Source organism: Aquarana catesbeiana, linkage group LG07 (assembly GCF_042186555.1).
Source record: "Aquarana catesbeiana isolate 2022-GZ linkage group LG07, ASM4218655v1, whole genome shotgun sequence".
NCBI lineage: Eukaryota > Metazoa > Chordata > Amphibia > Anura > Ranidae > Aquarana > Aquarana catesbeiana.
In genome coordinates this window covers 321,366,254-321,389,123 of record NC_133330.1, presented here as the reverse complement: position 1 = coordinate 321,389,123, position 22,870 = coordinate 321,366,254, and the positions used below count along the sequence as shown (strand labels likewise).

General features: G+C 44.8%; 1 protein-coding gene across 1 annotated transcript in view; it reads right to left on the bottom strand.

Moving 5' to 3' along the window:
- The window catches only part of ANKRD13C (ankyrin repeat domain 13C), a 72,345-nt gene extending 54,611 nt beyond the window's left edge, over positions 1 to 17,734 (bottom strand). Inside the window, exon 1 of the mRNA XM_073593753.1 lies at positions 17,368 to 17,734. Coding sequence (XP_073449854.1) covers positions 17,368 to 17,629 — 262 coding nt within the window. The 5' untranslated portion in view covers positions 17,630 to 17,734. The remainder of the gene's footprint in view (positions 1 to 17,367) is intronic.
- Between the last annotated feature and the right edge of the window lie 5,136 nt (positions 17,735 to 22,870).

Below are 22,870 nucleotides of genomic sequence, written 5' to 3'. Positions count from 1 at the left end.
TTAAGTCTCTAGAGTCCCTCTTAAATACATTTGTGTGGGGAAATAACAGGCATAAATTGACATGGCAAGCCCTCAAAAATCCGACTGATCTAGGCGGTACTGCTCTACCCGATTTTAATCTATACTACATTGCAGCACAGCTATCTCAGCTTTTTCATCTAGACAAAAGCGACAGTGAGAGATTTCTTACGCTCATATGTCCTAAATGGGCACAGTACACCAAAGACCCGATATATATGCAATAGCGACAGACAAGGGAGGGATGGAACTAGGAGACAGAAGACATACCATACTATACCACTATAGGAAAATATGGAATTTAGCAACCTTTAGACTTGACATCTCACAGTTTAATGACTATACGCCGTTATGGCATAACAAAAACCTTCAGGAGTTTAATAAAATACAGGACACATCTATATGGTCCACACAGGGAATATTTTACCTACATCATATATTAAAAGATGGACAACTTAAAACCTTTGACTTACTCAAAGAAGAATTTACAATACAGGACCAGATGTTCTATAGATACTTACAAATCCGTCACGCAACACAAGTACAATTCCCTGACTCCTGTCCTAGTCCTGCACCTAATGTACTCATTGCCATAATTAAGAGCACAGACTCTCAAAAACTGATCTCTGCATTCTACAACTTGCTCTTAACCCCTGTAGCTGCTAAAATGGCATATGGTCTTAAACCAAGATGGGAGAGGGAGGTGGGACCGGTGGAGGATGAGGAGTGGGAGGAAGCATTAGAGGCTTGTAAAACTATCTCCTAAACTATCAGATCATTTGATCCAGCTCTATATTCTTCATAGAGCCTACCTCACACCCCTCAGAGTTGCAAGATACAAGCGCACACAAACCACCACATGTCAGATGTGTGGGAGGGAAACAGGTACCTTTTTCCATCTCATATGGGCATGCCCTAAAATAAAAGGCTTCTGGGAACAAATCGTGGCATTTTTACATGACACGATGGGTTCACCTCTAACCTTAGACCCCAAACAGTGCCCCTGGGGTATAGTTCCAGATACAACCGATAAATATACCAAAACCTTCTTACACGAAACACTCTTTGCAGCAAGAAAGGTCATAGCCAAAAAATGGATGAGACAAGAGACCCCTAAAATAGCGGAATGGAAGGTGGAGATAAATAATACACTACCATACAAGAAATGTATATATATCAATAGAGGTTGTCCAGCAAAGTACAGCAAGATATGGGACAGATGGCTTCAGGAATCCTCTACCTGTGTCTAATGTAATTGCATGACCATAAAGTGATATATAGATATAAGTATGGAAGGACAGTATTAATAACCAAATATGCACACTTTGAAGGTCGGGATACGCCAGAAATGTTTAAACGTAATGATATATATAGTTTCCCCCTTTTTTCTTTCTTTTTTTTTTCTTTTTTCTCTCTTTTTATTTTATTATTCAATGACAATAACTATAATACTGTTATAGTGTCAACATGACAACGTAACCTTTTGTATTTTCTTTTTGTATGCACTAAATATTCAATAAAACCTTGTTTGATATAAAAAAAAAAAAAAAAAAAAAACATATCGGCCTAAACTGAGGGGGAAAAAAAAAAAAAGTTTTTAATATATTTTTGGGGGATATTTATTATAGCAAACAGAAAAAAATAATGCATTTTTTTCAAAATTGTCGCTTTTTTTTGTTTATAGTGCAAAAAATAAAAAACTGCAGAAGTGATCAAATACCGCCAAAAGAAAGCTCTATTTTTTGTTTGGGGTGCAACGTCGCATGACCGCGCAATTGTCATTTAAAGCGCCGTAGTGCCGAATCGCAAAAAGTGCTCTGGTCAGGAAGGGGGTAAAATCTTCCGGGGCTGAAGCTGTTAAAATAACTTTAATAACTGCAAAAAAAAAAAAACAAAAACAAAAAACGCAGGAGCTTGAAGAAGTGGATAAGATGGCAGTGGTAGGGGATTGAGCATTGTGGATCGAGGAGATGCCAAAGCCAGGAGGAGGTCAAACCAATGAAGTGTAAATAGTACCTTGAATACCTTGTGCAGCAATGCTATAATTACTCACATTGACACTTTGTAACAACTTAAACACATCGCTATGCTTGGCGACAGAATGGTTTTATAAAATCTGCACAGCTGCTGCGGCAGCACATCGCTATTTCCTAGAAAGCTAAAGCACCTGGCACAAATATATTTACATGGTTTAGGAAGCTAAAATGCGCAATGTGCAGTACTTTGCCAGCGGCGTGCGGGTTATTACACGGGCACATTTGTATAAGGGTAGGAGGATTAGTCAGCCTGGGCATCAGAATCGTAGCGATCGAGTAACATTCTGCACAGGAAGACTTGGCAGTAATTCCATTATGTTTTAATTTAGACATTTCTCTACGGGATTCTTTGAGCTATCGACTTTTAAAAGGCGGCCAACGGTTCCTTTCTCTCTGGGGTAAGGCAAGAAGTATAGGCATGCAACTCAATTTGTAAAAAAAAAAAAAAAAAAAAAAAGAAGAAAGCTAACAACATAGCGGCAATTTATTCAGCTCTGTGAAAGTGGGCTCAGTTTGTGTGCAAAAAAAAAAAGAGCTCTGCTGCTTGGAGAGAATGTCACAGTACGGTTCTGCGTTCACCAAGTCGACCGTTTGAATAAACAGAAGGTTTTTCCACACAAGAGAAAACATAAAAAAAAAAAAAAAAAATGCATTTTGGGATAACTAATCCCAACTAATAGGGAGAAGCCATCAAAATAACGTATGGTAAAAAAATTGTTAATTTTGCCTCACCTTCTAATACATAAAAAAAAGGCAATTTTTTTTTTTTGAACAAATTAAAGTCTAAATTTTTGGGGGTACAAATAACAAACATACTTACCTGCCCTGTGTAGTGGTTTTGCACAGAGCAGCCACGATCCTCTTCTAAGGTCCCTCGCTGGTGCTCCTGGCTCCTCCCCTCTGCCGAGTGCCCCCCACAGCAAGCAGCTTGCTATGGGGGCACTCGAGCAGCTGCTCTGTGTGACACGGAGCCGTGGCTTGGCCCTGCCCCTCTCTCATTGGCTCACTGAGCTTGATTGATAGCAGCGGGAGCCAATGGCACCCGCTGCTGTGTCTCAGCCAAACAGAAGGGACTTTGTGGCTCTCGTGCACATCACTGGATTGAGAGGAAGCTCAGGTAAGTATTAGGGGGGCTAAAGATAAAGAAAACCTTCTGCCTTTAGAACCACCTTATACTTTTTCACATCCATAGTTGCAAGCCCCATATTTGCCTTTTTGCGAAGAGGTAGGGGACACGTCCCAATACTGAGTGATCCGATATGAATAAATTACGCATACACCTATGTTTAAAGTGGAATTATACCCAACTTAAAGCTTGATCGCACCCTCCCCCCTTCACTGCCACATTTAGCACTATTTGGGGGGGGGGGGGGGGGCCTGTGTTCTATCGAGAAATGCCTCCGATGGGTATGTGCATGCATAGTAACAAATGTCACTCCAGCTGTCGTGACGTCAACAGCGCATGCGCACATCATTGGAGGCATTATCTGAGGCTATGCACACAGCGGAGGGAGAAAATACTTGGCAGATTCTGCTTAGCTGTTGTGGGATGGTTTTGCCTGTATTAAAACGCTCTTTTTTCTGTTTGTTGCACAGCGGGTTCAGTGTGATAAACGGCGTGTTTAGGCCCCCACAACAGCAAGGAAGAATCTGACAATTACATTCTCCCTCGCGCTTAGCAGATCGTCGAATACTACCTCCTACGATTTGCGATGTGTCTTCACGCAGTCACAACAGCTGATCAGGAAATCAGCTGGGAGTGCCATTCCGTGCGCAGCCTGGCGGAGGCATTTTTCGATGGAGGGCACTAATCGCTAGAACACCGGTACCTGGTTTTGACAAGTACCCGCTCCCACTTCCGGGTAAGATCGCCCATCTATGTCCATTACCGTCCCCCCCCTCTACCTTCTGGGACATACACAGGTCCCAGAAGACGGCGGGACCACTCAGAAAGCGCAGTGCAACTCGCATGTCAGTAGGAAAATGGCTGTGGAGCCTGAAGGCCAGTTTCCCTTACTTGCCATGGCCGCGCCTGCTCCCAAAGCCGATTGACGAATTGACTCGCGGGATCCCTGGGCAGGTAAGTGTCGCTATATCAAAAAAAAGTCAGCAGCTGCAGTATTTGTAGCTGCTGACTTTTAATATTTTTTTCAGACTGGAACTCCTCTTTAACCACTTCCCAACCGCCTGCCATACGTACACATATTGCGGCAAGGCGGCGCTATTGCAGATCGGAGGCATTTATCCAACGGGGATGCACTATTCGATAGAACACCGGCTCCATAGAAAGCTGGCTTGAGATTATATATATATATATATTTTTTTTTAAAGGGTACATTTTATTTAGATTTTCAAAAATGTTGTACAATTACATTCCACGGTACATATACACATGTAAGGAAAAACGAGGAAATCTGGAAGCCGCACACCGGTCTGATAATAAGTGCTTTTATTCATAAAAAGCTGGATCACAGAAATATACAAAGCACTACAGCAGAAGTGCACAGAGATCAGCTGACGCGTTTCGCACTCATGAGGAGTGCTTACTCATAGCTACATATTCACATGTAGTATAACAGTAATAGAATTCAGTCATAACTCTGTAGCATATGGACAGAATATGTACATCATGTCAAAACAGTTACTGCTTCTTTTCAGTAAAACAAAGTAAAGCTACTGTAAGATTATTAATAGAGGTCGACCAATATATCGGCCCAGCATCGGCAGATTGTGCTGATAAAAAAAGCCGATTATACCTTCAGCAGGACTTGCAAATGACTTCTGTAATAAAAGTCAATGCAAGTTGTCTGAAGTTTTCTTCTCTCCTCCTCTGGGCAGCCTGCCAAATCTGATAAGAAGATACATTGTATCTTTCAGGTTCTTTTATCAATAGACTGAACTCCGTGGAGAAGTTCTCAGTTTAACCATTTAAAGACTAAATCTTTTCTGACACTTGTTGCTTACAAGTAAAAATCCTGTATTTTCTGCTAGAAAATCACTTAGAACCCCCAAACATTATATATATTTTTTCTAGCAGAGACCCTAGGGAATAAAATAGCGGTTGTTGCAATATTTTATGTCACACGGTATTTGCGCAGCGGTCTTTCAAACGCAATTTTTTTTTTTTAAAATACACTAATGAAATAAAAAAAAAAAAAAAAAAAGCAGTAAAGTTAACCCATTTTTTTTCGTCCAAAAGTTTTGATTACCTGTTTTTGTGTATTTAATATTTAAGATATAGTTATTTTTTTTTAATCTAAATTATACATACAAGTGAACTGATTGGAGGTTTGTTTTGTTTAATAACTGTTTAAATATAAAAAATTTTCTGTATCACTTATTACTTAAGGCTGCTTACACACTGGAGCGGGCATGCGTTGACGGTAAAACACTGTTAGTTTTAGCGGCGCTTTACCGTCATTTTAGCGGTGCTATTCGGCTTATAACCCAGCTAGCGGCCGAAGAAGGGGTTAAGTGCGCCCCTGAAGCGCTGCTGCCGAAACGCTTTGCGGGCGCTTCGGCAGCGGTACGCATTCATTTCAATGGGCAGGAGTGGTGGAGCAGTGGTATGCACCGCTCCAAAGATGCTGCTTGCAGGACTTTTTTTTAACATCCTGCCAGCGCATCGCCTCAGTGTGAAAGCACTCCAGCTTTCACACAGACTGCAGGGGAGCCGTTTTACAGGCGCTATTTTTAGCCCAAAAGCGCCTGAAAAACGCCCCAGTGTGAAAGGGGTCTAACTGTTAGATTTTATGAGATGAAGGGAAAAAAAAAAAAAAGAAAGAAATCGGCCTAATATATCGGCCCAAAAAAAAAAATCGGCATCATATATCGGCCACCACGATTTCTAAATATCGGCTTTGGCATCGGCCAGAGAAAAACCCATATCGGTCGACCTCTAATTATTAACCAAGTTTTGTGTTTCATTCGTGTCCCACCCTGCTTTCAAGAAAACAACATAATTTATGTCAATTAATGCGAAGTCTCACCTGCCACTTGTTCATAGCCATCTTAGTCCTACTACATCTATCCGTCAGCCACCACACCTCTACGTCTCCCGATACATATTTTATCCAACCTGTCCATACTTTCTCAAACTTCTTAGGGCAACCTCTAGCAGCGTAGGTCAATTTGTACATTGGCAATGCTTTGTCACCCAGTTTTGAAGAGATGGAGGAGTCGGGTTCCATCTAAGGGCCAACACTTTCTTAGCATAGCAAAAGACTATTCTCAAAAGGGTTTTCTGCGAGTTAGATAGACATCTGGCTGGAGAAAAGATGTTTGGAAGGGCTAGGCCGACATCTTCCAGATATTTCAGGACTGCCTTCCAAAATATCTCCACTAGGGGCATTGCCACACCATATGGAAGAAGTCTCCCTCTGCTACCCTACAGCGAGGGCATTCTGGCGAATTCCTGCCTACCCATTTTATGCAAGTGCTTGTGGGTATAGTGTATTCTATGTAAGTAGTTGAACTGTAATAAATTTGTCTCTGGCTGAGATCGAGGGCAACAGTGTATCCAGGGCCTCAGACCAGGTCTCCTCCATGAGGGACGGTTATCAACCTTCCACTGTGCAGCCACTAGGGGGAAGAGGATGTCAGCAGGGTAAAATAATACTTTGAAATTAGTTTTGAGTGATCCTCCTCAGCTATTAGTTTTTCCAAGCTTGAGGGGGAAAGTACCACCTCCCCCCTACCGAACTGCGCTGTTACTGAATGACTCAGCTGAAGGTACCGAAAGAAGAACGCATTTGGTATCTCATATTCGGTCTTTAGTTCTGTGAAGGTTATAAAAGGTCCCATCTCTAAACAATTGATGGGCGTATTAGACTCCATAGTTTGCCCAACATGCTCCATATGGGATCTTGGATATTTTGCTGAGCTGAGGGTTTTGCCATAAAGGGTTGTTTGGGGAGGTGGTTAGGCTAGTGCCCCCTACTCTAGCATTACACACGAGAAAATATTTTATAGGAAAGTTTCAATATGCCAGCTCCCTGTTCTGGATATGGATCATTTCAATATAGTACATTAATCAATGCCTTATATGAGTGGACCTGGGCTGCCTGGATGGCCACCGAGGCAATATCCAGTTTTGGAAAGCCCCACCAGTGTACATGCGTCAACTGGGATGCCAGGTAGTAACACGGCAGGTTTGGTAATGCCAAGCCCCCCGCTCGTACCGGTAAAAATAATGTATTCAAGGACACCTTAGCCAGTTTAGGTCCCCAAAGAAAAAGGATGAGAGTATCTTATTAATTTCTGTGAACATTTTCTTAGGGTTATAAAATTGGGGCATGCCAAAACAGGGAGAGGAACCTGGGTAGCTAAATCATTTAACATGTTAATTCATCCCAGGAGGCCGAGAGGCAGCTTAGTCCATGTTCGTACACTCTTCCTTAGGTGCAACAACAAGGGAGATACAGTGGGGACTGAAAGTATTCAGACCCCCTTAAATTGTTCACTCTGTTATATTGCAGCCATTTACTAAAATCTTTTAAGTTCATTTTTTACCCTCATTAATGTACACACAGCACCCCATAATGACAGAAAAACACAGAATTGTTGTCATTTTTGCAGATTTATCAAAAAAGAAAAACTGAAATATCACATGGTCCTAAGTATTCAGACCCTTTGCTCAGTATTTAGTAGAAGCGCCCTTTTGATCTAATACAGCCATGAGTCTTTTTGGGAAAGATGCAACAAGTTTTTCACACCTGGATTTGGGGATCCTCTGCCATTCCTCCTTGCAGATCCTCTCCAGTTCTGTCAGGTTGGATGGTAAACGTTGGTGGACGGCCATTTTTAGGTCTCTCCAGAGATGCTCAATTGGGTTTAAGTCAGGGCTCTGGCTGGGCCATTCAAGAACAGTCACGGAGTTGTTGTGAAGCCACTCCTTCATTATTTTAGCTGTGTGCTTAGGGTCATTGTCTTGTTGTAAAGTAAACCTTCGGCCCAGTCTGAGGTCCTGAGCACTCTGGAGAAGGTTTTCATCCAGGATATTGCTGTACTTGGCCGCATTCATCTTTCCCTCGATTGCAACCAGTCGTCCTGTTCCTGCAGCTGAAAAACACCCCCACAGCATGATGCTGCCACCACCATGCTTGGGACTGTATTGGACAGGTGATGAGCAGTGCCTGGTTTTCTCCACACTTACCACTTAGAATTAAGGCCAAAAGGTTCTATCTTGGTCTCATCAGACCAGAGAATCTTATTTCTCACCATCGTGGAGTCCTTCAGGTGTTTTTTTATCAAACTCCATGCGGGCTTTCATGTGTCTTGCACTGAGGAGAGGCTTCCGTCGGGCCACTCTGCCATAAAGCTCCGACTGGTGGAGGGCTGCAGTGATGGTTGACTTTCTACAACTTTCTCCCATCTCCCGATTGCATCTCTGGAGCTCAGCCACAGTGATCTTTGGCTTCTTCTTTACCTCTCTCACCGAGGCTCTTCTCCCCCGATAGCTCAGTTTGGCCGGACGGCCAGCTCTAGGAAGGGTTCTGGTCATCCCAAACGTCTTCCATTTAAAGCGGGGTTCCACCCAAATTTTGAACATTATCTCTATGCATTCTCTTCCTTGCCTAGATGCTGACATGCTGTGTAAAAAAATTTAAATCGCCGTAATTACCTTTTTTTTCTAATCTTCTTAGCACTTCCTGGTTTTCCTCCCATGGGAGTAGGCGTGTTTCTAGCCTCTCCCAGACCTCCCACAGTCCCCTGGGAGCTAGTCTCAGGCTTCCCAGCATGCATTGTGCAACATCACTACATCTCGGTGAATGCTGGGAGCACAGCATTCACCGCATCCAGGAAATACATGCTTGTGGGCTTCAAATGCCCACAATGAAGATGGAAACCGCCTTCAGTGAATTTTATAAGTTATTCTTTACAGCGAAATCGGACACAGGCGGACTTATTACACAGAACATGTGAGTAGATAATCATGAGAAGAAAAGTTTGTGAATGAACTGCAAAAAAAAAAAAAAAAAAAAAAAAAAAAAAGATAGATAGGTGGACCCCCGCTTTAAGGATTATGGAGGCCACTGTGCTTTTAGGAACCTTAAGTGCAGCAGAAATGTTTTTGTAACCTTGGCCAGATCTGTGCCTTGCCACAATTCTGTCTCTGAGCTCTTCAGGCAGTTCCTTTGACCTCATGATTCTCATTTGCTCTGACATGCACTGTGAGCTGTAAGGTCTTATATAGACAGGTGTGTGGCTTTCCTAATCAAATCCAATCAGTATAATCAAACACAGCTGGGCTCAAATGAAGGTGTAGAACCATCTCAAGGATGATCAGAAGAAATGGACAGCACCCGAGTTAAATATATGAGTGTCACAGCAAAGGGTCTGAATACTTAGGACCATGTGATATTTCAGTTTTTCTTTTTTTAATAAATCTGCAAAAATGTAAACAATTCTGTTTTTCTGTCAATATGGGTTGCTGTGTGTACATTGAGGGAAAAAAATGAACATGATTTTAGCCAATGGCTGCAATATAACAGAGTGAAAAATTTAAGGGGGTCTGAATACTTTCCATCCCCACTGTAGATTATTAGGTATATAGGTGCTCAATGGTAGCTGAATCTCAACTCCTGGGTAACGAAACCAAGAGACCACCTGCAGCGGGACATCTGGGGCCAACTTCGGAGCATACTCAGAGCAAAAAAAAAAAAAAAAAAAAAGAAGAAGGGGGAAAACTATGGACTTATTCCAGTTCACTTTGAATCCTGAGTACCTCCCGAATCCAGAGATCCTATCTAGGGCACTGGTCAGGGAGCTCTCTGCTTCAGCTAGATATAGGAGCATGTCAATCAGCATATAAGGATGTTTTTTCCTCCAATGCATTGATTCTGCATCCCTTGATATCCTTATCTGCTCTCGGGAGGGCCGTCAGCAGTTCTATAGCGAGGGCAAACAGCAGGGGAGACAGTGGGCACCCCTGCCGAGTTTCCCTAGCCATTTCAAAAGGTATCTGTAATGGTATTATTAACCCTCAGTCGAGCTATCAGTTTAGCATACAGTATTTGTTCCCAGGCTACGAATCTGGGACAGAATCCGAGCCGCTCAAGGACCGCTATTAACCCTTTCACGCCTAAGCCTATTTCTGACATTTGAAGTTTACAAGTTAAAATCCGTATTTTTTGCTAGAAAATTACTTAGAACCCCCAAACACACACATTATATATATATATATATATATATATATATATATATATATATATATATATATATATATATATATATATATCAGAGAATCTAGAGAATAAAATGGAGATTGTTGCAATATTTTATGTCACACGGTATTTGTGCAGCGGTGTTTTAAACGCAACTTTTTGGGAAAAGGGACACCTTCATGAATTTAAAAAAAAACGAAACAGTAAACTTAGCCCATTTTTTTTGTATAATGTGAAAGATGATGTTACGCCGAGTAAATAGATACCAAACATGTCACCCTTTATAATTGCACGCACTTGTGGAATGGCGTCAAACTACAGTACCTAAAAATCTCCATAGGCGACGCTTTAAATTTTTTTTACGGTTACCAGGTTAGAGTTACAGAGGAGGTCTAGTGCTAGAATTATTGCTCCCGCTCTGACGATCGCAGCGATACCTCACATGTGTGATTTGAACACCGTTTACATATGCAGGCGTGATTTACATATGTGTTTTCTTTGCTGCGCGAGCTCGCAGGGACGCTTAAGAAAAAAAAACATTTTTTTTATTTTTTTTTTTTTTTTTATATATTATTAAGTTGTGTTTTGAAAAAAAAAAAAAAAATCACTTTTATTGCTGTCACAAGGAATGTAAACATCCCTTGTGACAGCAATAGGGTAATAGGTGGTGACAGGTACTCTTTATGGAGGGATCGGGGGGGTCTAAAAGACCTCCAATCCCTCCTTTAAAACTTCAAAAGTATTCAGGATCGCTGAAAACGGCAAATCTGAATACTGTATATATTTTTTTTAATCCGGCGCTATTGGCAGCCAGGTAAACAGGAAGTGACGTTGTTTCCGTGTTTATATTCAGGAGACTGTTAGGAAGCCATTTCCAGCTTCGTTCCAGTCTGCCTCTAGCCGCCGGAAGTGGCAGGTCGTGGATCGGGTCTCCCGGTGGGACGGGCGGCCCGGTCAGAGCAGCAGGAGGGGGGGATGTCCTCCAGGATAACAAATCGATCAGCTTTTAGCCGCATTGGTTGTTATTCCTGGAAAGCCAATTGCCCGCTCTAAAAAACGGTACCGGGATGATGCCTGCAGCTGCGGGCATCATCCAGGTATAACCACCAATATGTGAGGCCGTATATCTGTGTAGGCTCGGCAGGAAGGGGTTAAGTATGGCCAAACGCTTTCTGGGTATCTAGGGACACTACCACCCAAGTGTCTGGACTAGGACTTTCCAACTGAACAGTGAAGAGGCGACGAATGTTTATGGCTGTCGACCTCGCAGGTATAACACCTGTGTGATCAGGATGAATAAACAAGGCTTGATTCACATTTTATGTCAATCGGATGCGGTTCAAACTGCATCCAATTCACATATATGTGAACGGAGCCTAAAAGTACTGGTAAACAAAAAAAAAAAAAAAAAAAAAAATACAGTGTATGGGAATACTAATTTTTACATACATACACGGAATCTAAGTTACAGTGAAATAAAGGAACAGCTGCTTTATCAACAGCATTAAACCAGACCATTTTCAGCACCAGGACATTTTAAATCAGCTGCTTTATAAAACACATCAAGCATGTAGAATTATTAAAGAGCGGAAATTTTCCTTTCCGCTTACCATCCGGTAGCTCACCAGGGTGCTATAACTGTAATGTCTACCGAGCCTGGGATTTTACTGCTATGCTTGCTTCTTCTCCGCTTCATCTTATCCATATAAAAAGCTTCCTACTCCAATAAAAAATTCTGAGCTCAATCTCACCACTTAGAAAAGGACTCCTAGGACCCTGAATTAAGAAATATGGCTGTTCTGAGCAGAGCGCACAGGAAAGAACAATCAGCCCTGACATGGCTACAGATCATATTTACGTTTGGCAGCGAATTAATTAGCGACTAGCATGGCATGCGAGTGCAAATATAACAGGAAAACCAATAGATCCAAAAGAAGAAAAAAAAAATATTTACAGAGCAACATCTGGCCAAAGGACTTCGAACCAGAAAGAGGGGGGGAAGATGTAGCACTAGAGAATATTTTGCTTTAGGTCATTACAGGTGTGGACACAAGGCATGTGCACCTGGTGCATCTACATGAAAAAACAAACAGGAAATATTAGAGAATGTAAATATGACTCATGAAGGAGCGGCTCATCACCGAGGGCACAACAACAATCTATAAACCAATAATCACCGCTGCAAGTCAGAGGCTGGTTTACTAAAACTGGAGAGTGCAAAATCTGGTGTAGCACTGCATAAAAATCAGCTTTCAGGTTTTGTCAAAGCTTGAAGGCGAAGTTCACTATAATATATATATATATATATATATATATTAAAAAAAAAAAAAAAAAAACCACACCAAACACAACACCTTTTTACAGGTTAAAAAAAAAAAAAAAAAGTGCATTTAAGCACTTTAGCCCCGGAAGATTTGGCTGCTGAATGACCGGGCCATTTTTTGCGATATGGCACTGCGTCACTTTAACTGACAATTGCGCGGTCGTACGACGTTGCACCCCAAACAAAATTGACGTCCCTTTTTTTCCCACAAATAGAGCTTTCTTTTGGTGCACCCCCCCCTACACTCCACCCCCCCCCCCCCCCACTTTACACAACCTTTTACTACAACCCCTCCGCTTCATACTGACCCCCCCCCTAACATCGCCCCGCCCCCCATACACACACACTTTACACAACCTTACCTACATTCTTCGCTTCATACTGACACCCCCCCCCCGCCCCCCTTCACCTTCCAACACCATCTTTACACCCTCCCGCCCCCCATACACTCTATTGCCCCACTTTACTCAACCATCCACCTCCTCACTCCTCCTGCTTCATACTCACCACCCCCCCAATGTTTACATCACCCCCCCCCCCTACATTCCATCCCCCCACTTCACACAACAATCCCCTCAACATGGAAAAAAGACCAAACAGTGCGGAGTCCGGGCAGAACTCTGCTGTAACTGTCGGCTCCGACACTCTCCTGTCACACGGAGACAAATGGCAATAATCATGACAGTTCACAGCATAGAGCCGAGCTCCGGAGCAGCCTGCCTACTACAGTGTGATCAGGACGGGGACCGCAGTGTGTGAAGGGTGCAGAGTCTGGAGAAGGAAGGGATACATTCCTACTGCAAAAGATTATTAGTATGTTGTCCTATGAGCTACCCTCCCCCACCAACACCGTACTTACTACTGGCAGCGGAACACCATTCCCCCTCCCCAGAACCCGATCCCCCCCCCAGCTTCACTCCCATCTACCGTACGCCCCGCCCCCGCCCCCAGCCTCACTCCCATCTACCGTACGCCCCGCCCCCCCAGCCTCACTCCCATCTACCGTACGCCCCGCCCCCCCCCCAGCCTCACTCCCATCTACCGTACGCCCCGCCCCCCCGCCTCACTCCCATCTACCGTACCCCGCCCCCCCCCCCCCCCGCCTCACTCCCATCTACCGTACGCCCCCCCCCCCGCCTCACTCCATCTACCGTACGCCCCCCCCCCCCGCCTCACTCCCATCTACCTGTACGCCCCGCCCCCCCCCCAGCCTCACTCCCATCTCTACCGTACGCCCCGCCCCCCCCCCAGCCTCACTCCCATCTACCGTACGCCCCGCCCCCCCCCCAGCCTCACTCCCATCTACCGTACGCCCCGCCCCCCCCCAGCCTCACTCCCATCTACCGTACGCCCCGCCCCCCCCCCCAGCCTCACTCCCATCTACCGTACGCCCCGCCCCCCCCCCCCCAGCCTCACTCCCATCTACCGTACGCCCCTCCCCCCCAGCCTCACTCCCATCTACCGTACGCCCCCCCCCCCCCCAGCCTCACTCCCATCTACCGTACGCCCCCCCCCCCCCAGCCTCACTCCCATCTACCGTACGCCCCGCCCCCCCCCCCAGCCTCACTCCCATCTACCGTACGCCCCGCCCCCCCCCCCAGCCTCACTCCCATCTACCGTACGCGCCCCCCCCCCCCCCCAGCTTCACTCCCATCTACCGTACGCGCCCCCCCCCCCAGCTTCACTCCCATCTACCGTACGCCCCCCCCCAGCTTCACTCCCATCTACCGTACGCCCCCCCCCCAGCTTCACTCCCATCTACCGTACGCCCCCGCCCCCACAGCTTCACTCCCATCTACCGTACGCCCCGCCCCCACAGCTTCACTCCCATCTACCGTACGCCCCCCCCCGCTTCTCTCCCATCTACCTAGGGCTGAAACAACTAATCGATTAATCGACAACTAATCGATTATGAAAATAGTAATCGATTAATTTCATAATCGATTAATCGTCCAGTAACATAATGGGGTTAAAAAAAACTAAAATGAGCACTTTATAGTACAAAAAGAGCAACAAATGGCTACTGTAAATATTACTTTCACAGTTCTACAGTAAAAAATTAACCCCTTACAGTAGCGATCTGCTTTTTTTGTACTATAAAGGGGTAATTTTATTTTTTTTAACCCCATTATGTTACTAAACATCTTAGACCTGGTTCACGTCTATGTGTTTTTTGCAGAAACGCACTACAGTTCATTTACATGGTTTCCTATGGGACACGTTCACATCCATGCTTTTTTCAGCCGCTGCGTATTTGGAAAGGGTCAGGGACTTTTTTTTTTTTTTTAAACACAAAACGGTGCTTTTTTGGTTCAATATACTTCAATGGAGAAGCTGCAGAAAAGCATGTAATGTGTTTTTGCAGCAATTTGTGTTTTTAAATCTGCCCAACAACAAATTGGCCCAAAAAAATGCAAAAAAAGCAAATTGCAGCAAAATCACATGCGCAAAAAGCACTGCAGAAACAGATCAAAAGCAAACTGCATAGGTGTGCACCGAGCTTTATGCTGGCCACATGCATAAAATTTCAGACAAGAATATTCAGAAGAAAAATCTTTGTACATTCGCTGAATGAAAGAATGTTGTTTAAAATTTTCACTTGTTTTTAACATTCCGTTTTTAAAATGAATGTAATTTCTGAACGAAAACCACATCCACTGTCTGAAAATTCCTTTCACCAGGAAGTTTTCTATTTCCAAATTTTCCCATCACTGTGGTTGAAAATGAACATCAATTTAAGCCCACTAACGATTAGAAAATCGAACAACCGTTCTTAAAATGCTCTTTAATAAAAAAAAAAAAAATTTGATCTCCGAGTCTGATGATATTTACCAGATTCACTCTTTAATAGTATATACTGTATATCTCTCCTCTAATAGTATATCTCTCCTCTAATAGTATATACAGTATATCTCTCCTCTAATAGTATATACAGTATATCTCTCCTCTAATAGTATATCTCTCCTCTAATAGTATATCTCTCCTCTAATAGTATATACAGCATATATCTCCTCTAATAGTATATACAGCATATATCTCCTCTAATAGTATATACAGTATATCTCCTCTAATAGTATATACAGTATATGTCATCTGTCTGTTATTCTCAGAGTGGATTCAATATTTTGCTCCCTAACCATATAGTTGGTTATTTATATTTACCACTGCATAGAGATATTTAAAAATAAATTGCCTTTTTTTAAACTTTACATATTTAACTAAATTATACACCACACTTTTTTTTTTTTTTAAGGTTAATAACCGATTAATCGAAACAATAATCGGCCAACTAATTGATTATGAAAATAATCGTTAGTTGCAGCCTTACATCTACCGTACGCCCCCCCCCCAGCTTCACTCCCATCTACCGTACGCCCCCCCCCCAGCTTCACTCCCATCTACCGTACGCCCCCCCCAGCTTCACTCCCATCTACCGTACGCCCCCCCCCAGCTTCACTCCCATCTACCGTACGCCCCCCCCCAGCTTCACTCCCATCTACCGTACGCCCCCCCCCAGCTTCACTCCCATCTACCGTACGCCCCCCCCCCAGCTTCACTCCCATCTACCGTACGCCCCCCCCCAGCTTCACTCCCATCTACCGTACGCCCCCCCCAGCTTCACTCCCATCTACCGTACGCCCCCCCCAGCTTCACTCCCATCTACCGTACGCCCCCCCCAGCTTCACTCCCATCTACCGTACGCCCCCCCCCAGCTTCACTCCCATCTACCGTATGCCCCCCCCCCCCAGCTTCACTCCCATCTACCGTACGCCCCACCCCCCCCCAGCTTCATTCGTTCTTGCCTTAGCAAAAGCAGGAAAAAAAAATAAAGTCATGACCATTAAATCTTATGGAGCTCTTCACCGTTGCGGTTCAGTTGCATTTCTAAAAATCCTGAATGTTGCATTTTGTGGTGGGGGGGGAGGGGGGGGGGGGGGGGGGGAGAAAAGAAAGGGGGGTGAAAAAAAAAAAAAATAAATAAAAAAAAAACACGGCCACATTAAAATAAATTGAACACACATCAAAAATGCACTTGTGGTTGTGTTTTTGGTGCTTTGGGTCACATGTCCTTTTTACAAAAGAGCAAAACACTGGAAATACAGCAAAAACTCTTATGTAGAACATGTTTTTGCAGAGCCGTGTGAGAGCCCCCCCCCCCCCCGTACACTCTACTCACCCCCCCCCCCCGCTTTACACAACCTTTACAACCCCCCTGCTTCATACTGACCCCCCTTCACACCGCCCCGCCATACACTCCACCCCCCCCACTTTACACAACCTTCCCTACATCCCTTCGCTTCATACTGACCTCCCCCCCCCCCCCTTCACCTTCCAACACCATCTTTACACCCCCCCACCCATACACTCCATCCCCCTACTTTACTCAAACATCACCTCCTCATTCCTTCTGCTTCATACTCACCCCCCCCATTGTTTACACCCCCCCCACATAACAATCCCCTCATTCCTCCACTTCATACTGACCCCCCTCACCTTCCGACATCTAAACATCCCCCCCCCCCCATATACACACACACCTATCCTATACTCCACAGTCCTCCCACCGTACACCTAATACTTACACTGCCCCCCCCCCCCTTATTAACAGTAATACCCCCAACACACCCCATACCTCTCCCCCTCCCCCCTCAGATCCTATAGCAGGCCATCACCCCTCCCCCAATACCCTCACCAGTGACACCTCCAGAACTGTAACCCCTCCCCCCCATACTGTCCTTTTATTACCCCTCTGACCATCCCCCCACCTAATACCCCTCATCCCCCCCATACCCCTCATCAGTGACCCCTCCCCCCTCCTCCGTACCATGGATGTCCTTGTGTCCGATGCTGTGGCTCCGGATGAGGGAGGACAGGCGGCGGATGTCTCCCCGGAACACACACTCATGGACGGGGAAGCAGGCCTGGCTGAGGGCCGGGTTGGACGGGATGATCCGGTGATTGGAGAAGCTCTTGGCGTTCTTATTCCTCCCGCCTTCCCCTCCGCTGTCCTCGTCCGGCTCCAGCAGCTCGTCCTCCTTGCTCGGCTTGTGGTCCCGGCGCAGGGGACGGAGCTTCTCCCCGGTCATTGGAGCGGCTCACACCCGGGACATCCCCTCACAGGAAGAGCCGAGCACCTCCCGCGGCCATCTTACGGCGCAAATCTCGCGAGATCTCCGCTACGACCCTGCGCGAGACTTCCACCTCAGAGGGAGGAGGCGGGGGGGGCGGAGACACTTGCGTGATTGGCCGAATCTTTAGGATACACAGAAGGGGGGCGGAGCTGGTTGTCCAACCTGTTCCAAGCATCAACGGTGTAAAGGGGCGGGGCTAAAGCTTCTTAAAGTGGAAATTGAATCACGTGACTACTTATTGTATCTTTTGTGATAGAATGTTATTTATTTATAGATTATAGGCAAAGATTTTCTATACCAGTAGCTGGGTGGTGGAAGATTCCCTGTGTGAATGTAACAACCCACTCGCTAACAAGGCCTTTTCTGGAACTTTTTTTATTTAAAAGTTTTAATCAATATTTTTGGCTAGAAAATTACTTAGAAACCCCAAACATATATATATATATATATATATATATATATATATATATATATATATATATATATATATATATATATGTGTGTGTGTATGTGTATATATATATATATATATATATATATATGTGTGTGTATATACAGTCCCTGACAAAAGTCTTGTCGCTATTAACCTGACTTTTAATTAATCAATTGGTGTTAGAAATAGCTCATACGAAAAGCTAAAGCCCTCCCAAATGATGTTTAATGCACTGAAATAAATTAGTTTCACTTAAAAAAGATTTATCATTTAATATCTGGTCTTCAAGACAAATAGGTCAAATTTTGGCAAGACAAAAGTTTTGTCGCCTATACAGAAATTGAACAACTTTACTGAAAATCCCAAAATATGTCAGCAAATTAAGTAGTGGTGCTGTGAGATCCAAATGTAATATCTTGTATGACTTCCATGAGCTTGAAGGACAGCATCCATGCGGTTTGGCAAGGAGTCATACAATTTATTGATGAAGTCATCAGGAATAGCAAAGAAAACAGTCTTTCATGCCTCCCAGAGTTCATCAATATTCTTTGGTTTCGTCTTTCATGCTTCATCTTTCATCCTACACCACATATGCTCAATGATGTTCATGTCTGGTGACTGGGCTGGCCAATCCTGGAGCATCTTGATCTTCTCTGCCTTAAGGAACTTTGATGTGGAGATGGAAGTATGCGATGGAGCACCATCCTGCTGCAAAATCTGGCCTTTTTTATCGTTGGGAATATAAGAGGTAGCTAAGATTTCTTGGTATTTTAGATAATTGATGTTGCCTTCCACCCTGCAGATCCCTCGCACACCCCCATACTGGATGTAACCCCAGACCATGATTTTGCCTCCACTAAACTTCACTGTTTTCTGGGTAAATCTCGGCTCCATGCGGGTTCCAGTAGGTCTCCTGCAATATGTGTGGCGACTGTGGTGTAATTCAACAGAAGATTCATCTGAAAAATCCACCTTCTGCCACTTTTCCAGAGTCCATCCTTTTAGCAGGCTGTGGCCCTTGGCAAATGCCACACGGTTTTTCAATTGTCTTTTGTTTAGTGCTGGCTTATGGGCACTGATTCGACCATGGAGGCCATTTCAAGACAGAATCCGACAAACTGTTCTGGTTGACATAGGGACTTCAGGTGACCAGGTCTCGTGGAGCTCTGCTGCAGTGGAAAATGGGCTGGCCTTGGATTTTCGAGCCAACAAACGGTCCTCTCGAGCAGTTGTCTTGCGGGGTTGGCCTGACCTGGCCTTGTCCAAAATGTCTCCAGTCTCTTCAAATCTTTTTTTTATCCTCTGAACTTGACGCTGAGACACATTGAAGGTGTCTGCCACATCAGCAGTGGATCTGGTCTTCAGCCTCCTGATAATCAACACTTTAGTCTCCGGGTGAATCTTAGGCATGTTTGCAGAGGTCTAGTTGCAGTTGAGAAGGTCTAGTGTACTGGTGTTCTTTTTATACACACCTGAGACCTAATTGATCCATTATTAGTCACAGGTGAAGCTCATATAACAAGGCGACAACACTTATGTCTTGGCAAAAATTGACTCAATGGGCTTTACCAAGCTGTGAATATTAGAATACATTTTGTCAGTTTCGTTTTGCACTGAAACATTATTACAAAAGCTGTTGGGATTAAAATGACCCATTTCTTGTAACAAAATCTTGATTAGAAATATATTTTAGTGGCACTTCAGGTCAATTTGCACACAAGCGACAAGACTTTTGTCAGGGACTATATATGTGTGTGTATATATATATATATATATATATATATATATATATATATATATATATATTGTTGTAGAGCATCCCAGAGAGCCAGGATAAGTCCTGTTTGGGGTTTATACGTCTCCTAGGCTCCTCTCATGCACATTCAGGAATCTCTGATCCATAATCCAGTTCGGGTCTTGGTCCTCTTCCCCAGGCTAATTTAAGCTCACCTGAGCAGACAGTCTTTGCTCTCTGCCTGGAAAACGCAGACAATGCTGGTCTGTGAGAGCAAAAATGTTGGTAAAAGCTGTTAAGCAGTTTATGTGGAATCTGACAAGCGGTAGGCTTGCTCAGCCTGGTAGTTAGGGCCGAGATACGGCTAGGTTTTTGTTTGGCTATTTTGTTCTGATTGTTTTTTTTTTAACGCTGCATAGCACCTCTATAGACTTGTAAATATCACTATTAAACACTTCACTGTTTGTCACTACTTCAATTGTTCTGGTATCTGTGCCTGAAAGCCTGCTTATCCCAGGAAGCCTTTGTACCTGCTACCTGTCCCCCAGGTTACATAAGGCGGAGGCTGTGACCAGCTGTAGTAAGTTACTACTTAAAAGGCCAGTACCTAGAGTGACTAAACATGGAGGAAATCCTAAAACAATTGGTGTTATCCAACGCTGCACAGCAGCAAACGCCGCACTAAAGCAAGCCAATGCTATTGCACAGGAGCAATCGCAGAGTCTTTTTGACCAGCTAGCCACTGATGCAAAAGCGGATAGGAAAACCCTGACTGAGGTTGTGGAGACGCTAGCACAGTGGTCACCTGCTAAAGTTGATGATGTTGGAGACAAGCCCTCAGCCATCCATGTGGGTGGCTTTCTTTCTAAGATGACTTTAGATCAGTGGTTCTCAACCTGGGGGTCGGGACCCCCTCGGGGGTCGAATGATGATTTGTCAAGGGTCACCGAATCCTGGGCTGTTCCTGAAGCCCGCACCGCTCTCCCAGCCTTTTTGTGGCCGACCCACAGCAGGGCTATCCCTGGAGCCTGTGTCCCCCAACCTGGGCTGTTCCTGGAGCCCGCGGCCGCCCACTCAGCCTCTTTGCAGGTTACATAGTTACATATTAGGTGAGGTTGAAAAAAGACACAAGTCCATCAAGTCCAACCTATGTGTGTGATTATGTGTCAGTATTACATTACATATCCCTGTATGTTGCGGTCATTCAGGTGATTATCTAATAGTTTCTTGAAGCTATCAATGCTCCCTGCTGAGACCACCGCCTGTGGAAGGGAATTCCACATCCTTGCCGCTCTTACAGTAAAGAACCCTCTACGTAGTTTAAGGTTAAACCTCTTTTCTTCTAATTGTAATGAGTGGCCACGAGTCTTATTAAACTCTCTTCTGCGAAAAAGTTTTATCCCTATTGTGGGGTCACCAGTACAGTATTTGTAAATTGAGTGCCCATTCAGTTCATGGTATGGCTGGGGGGCACAGACTAGAGGTCAGCTGACTGGTGAGGAATGTGAAGTGGGAGGGGCTGGAGGAGACCCTATCTCCTGAGTTCGGCATAGGTGTCACTGCTACGAGACACCACCAAGTCGGAGACACAGTGAAGCCAGAGACACAGTGAGTAACACTACCTGTGATTATAGTTGCCAATAAAAGGACCCAGGGAGCGCTAAATGTCTGCGGGTTAGGGGCGTAAATTACTTGCCTTGCCTTGGGTGCTGACAACCCACGCTATGAAAATAATTTTACTGTTAGGGGTCCCGACAACTTTGGAAATTTTATCAAGGGGTCACGGCACTAGAAGGTTGAGAACCACTGCTTTAGATGATCCAGAGGCCTTTCTACTGACGTTTGAACGGACCACTGAGAGGGAAGGTTGGCCTAAAACCCAGTGAGCAGGACTGGTCGCCCTCCTTGCTTTCTGGAGAATCGCAGAAGGCCTACTATGATTTGGAGTCAGCAGAGGCAGGAGACTATGAAAAGGTCAAGCGGGAAATCCTGGCGCGACTTGGTGTCACCTTGGCAGTTCGAGCACAGCGGGTCCACAGCTGGTTCTTCCAAGACGAGAGGCCCCCAAGATTACAGATGTTCAACCTAATTCACCTGGTGAGGAAATGGCTACAGCTGGAGTCCCTGTCTGGGCCACAAATAGTGGAGCGTGTGGTCATGGACCGGTTCCTGCGGTCACTACCAAGTCCCCTGCAGAAGTGGGTGAGTCAAGTAGACTCCAACTCGGCGGACAACCTGGTGGGACTCGTTGCAAGGTACTTTGCTGCAGAGAGCCTGGTCACTACCCCTACGCCACACAGACTTTCCACCCAAAGCCACGGTGTCCCCAGGCAACCAGTAAGACTGTTCCAGTGGAAGTAGGTGGTAAGCATTGCAAGGAAACAGGAGGATTTTTGGTGCCAGGACTGAAGTTTGGCATCCCATACAAGGGAAGCCACTGTTTGTCAGCAAACCAAACTGGAGATCCATCAGGTGTTTTCGTGGCCAAGAACTGGGACATGCTGCAGCAAACTGTCCATTGACAGATGAACCAATGCAGTGTGATCTATCTATTAGAAGGCAGTCTATGTTTGCGGCTGTTTCATGCGCTGCAGCGCCAAATATGGGAAAACACATGTGCCAAATGACTGTTAATAATAAACCTATTACGGCCTTGCTGGACTCTGGAAGTCTAGTGACTTTGGTTACAGCTGAGATGGTTGAAACTGTGAATTTTCATGCTAAAAAAGTTGCTGTGATCTGTGTACATGGGGATACCTGGGAGTATCCTATAGCTCTTTCAGTTTAAAACCAGCTTAGGTACGGTGACCCATCCGGTCGTACTTGCACCTCACTTGGTGCACGAGGCCATCGTTGGTAGCAGGGGCGGATCCAGAGCCTAGTCTCGGGAGGGGCACTGGCAGAAATTACACTGACTGACCAACATGCTACACTAACTGACCATTATACTACACTAACTGACCCCCATGCTACACTAACTAACCACCATACTACACTAACTGACCACTATACTACACTAACTGACCCC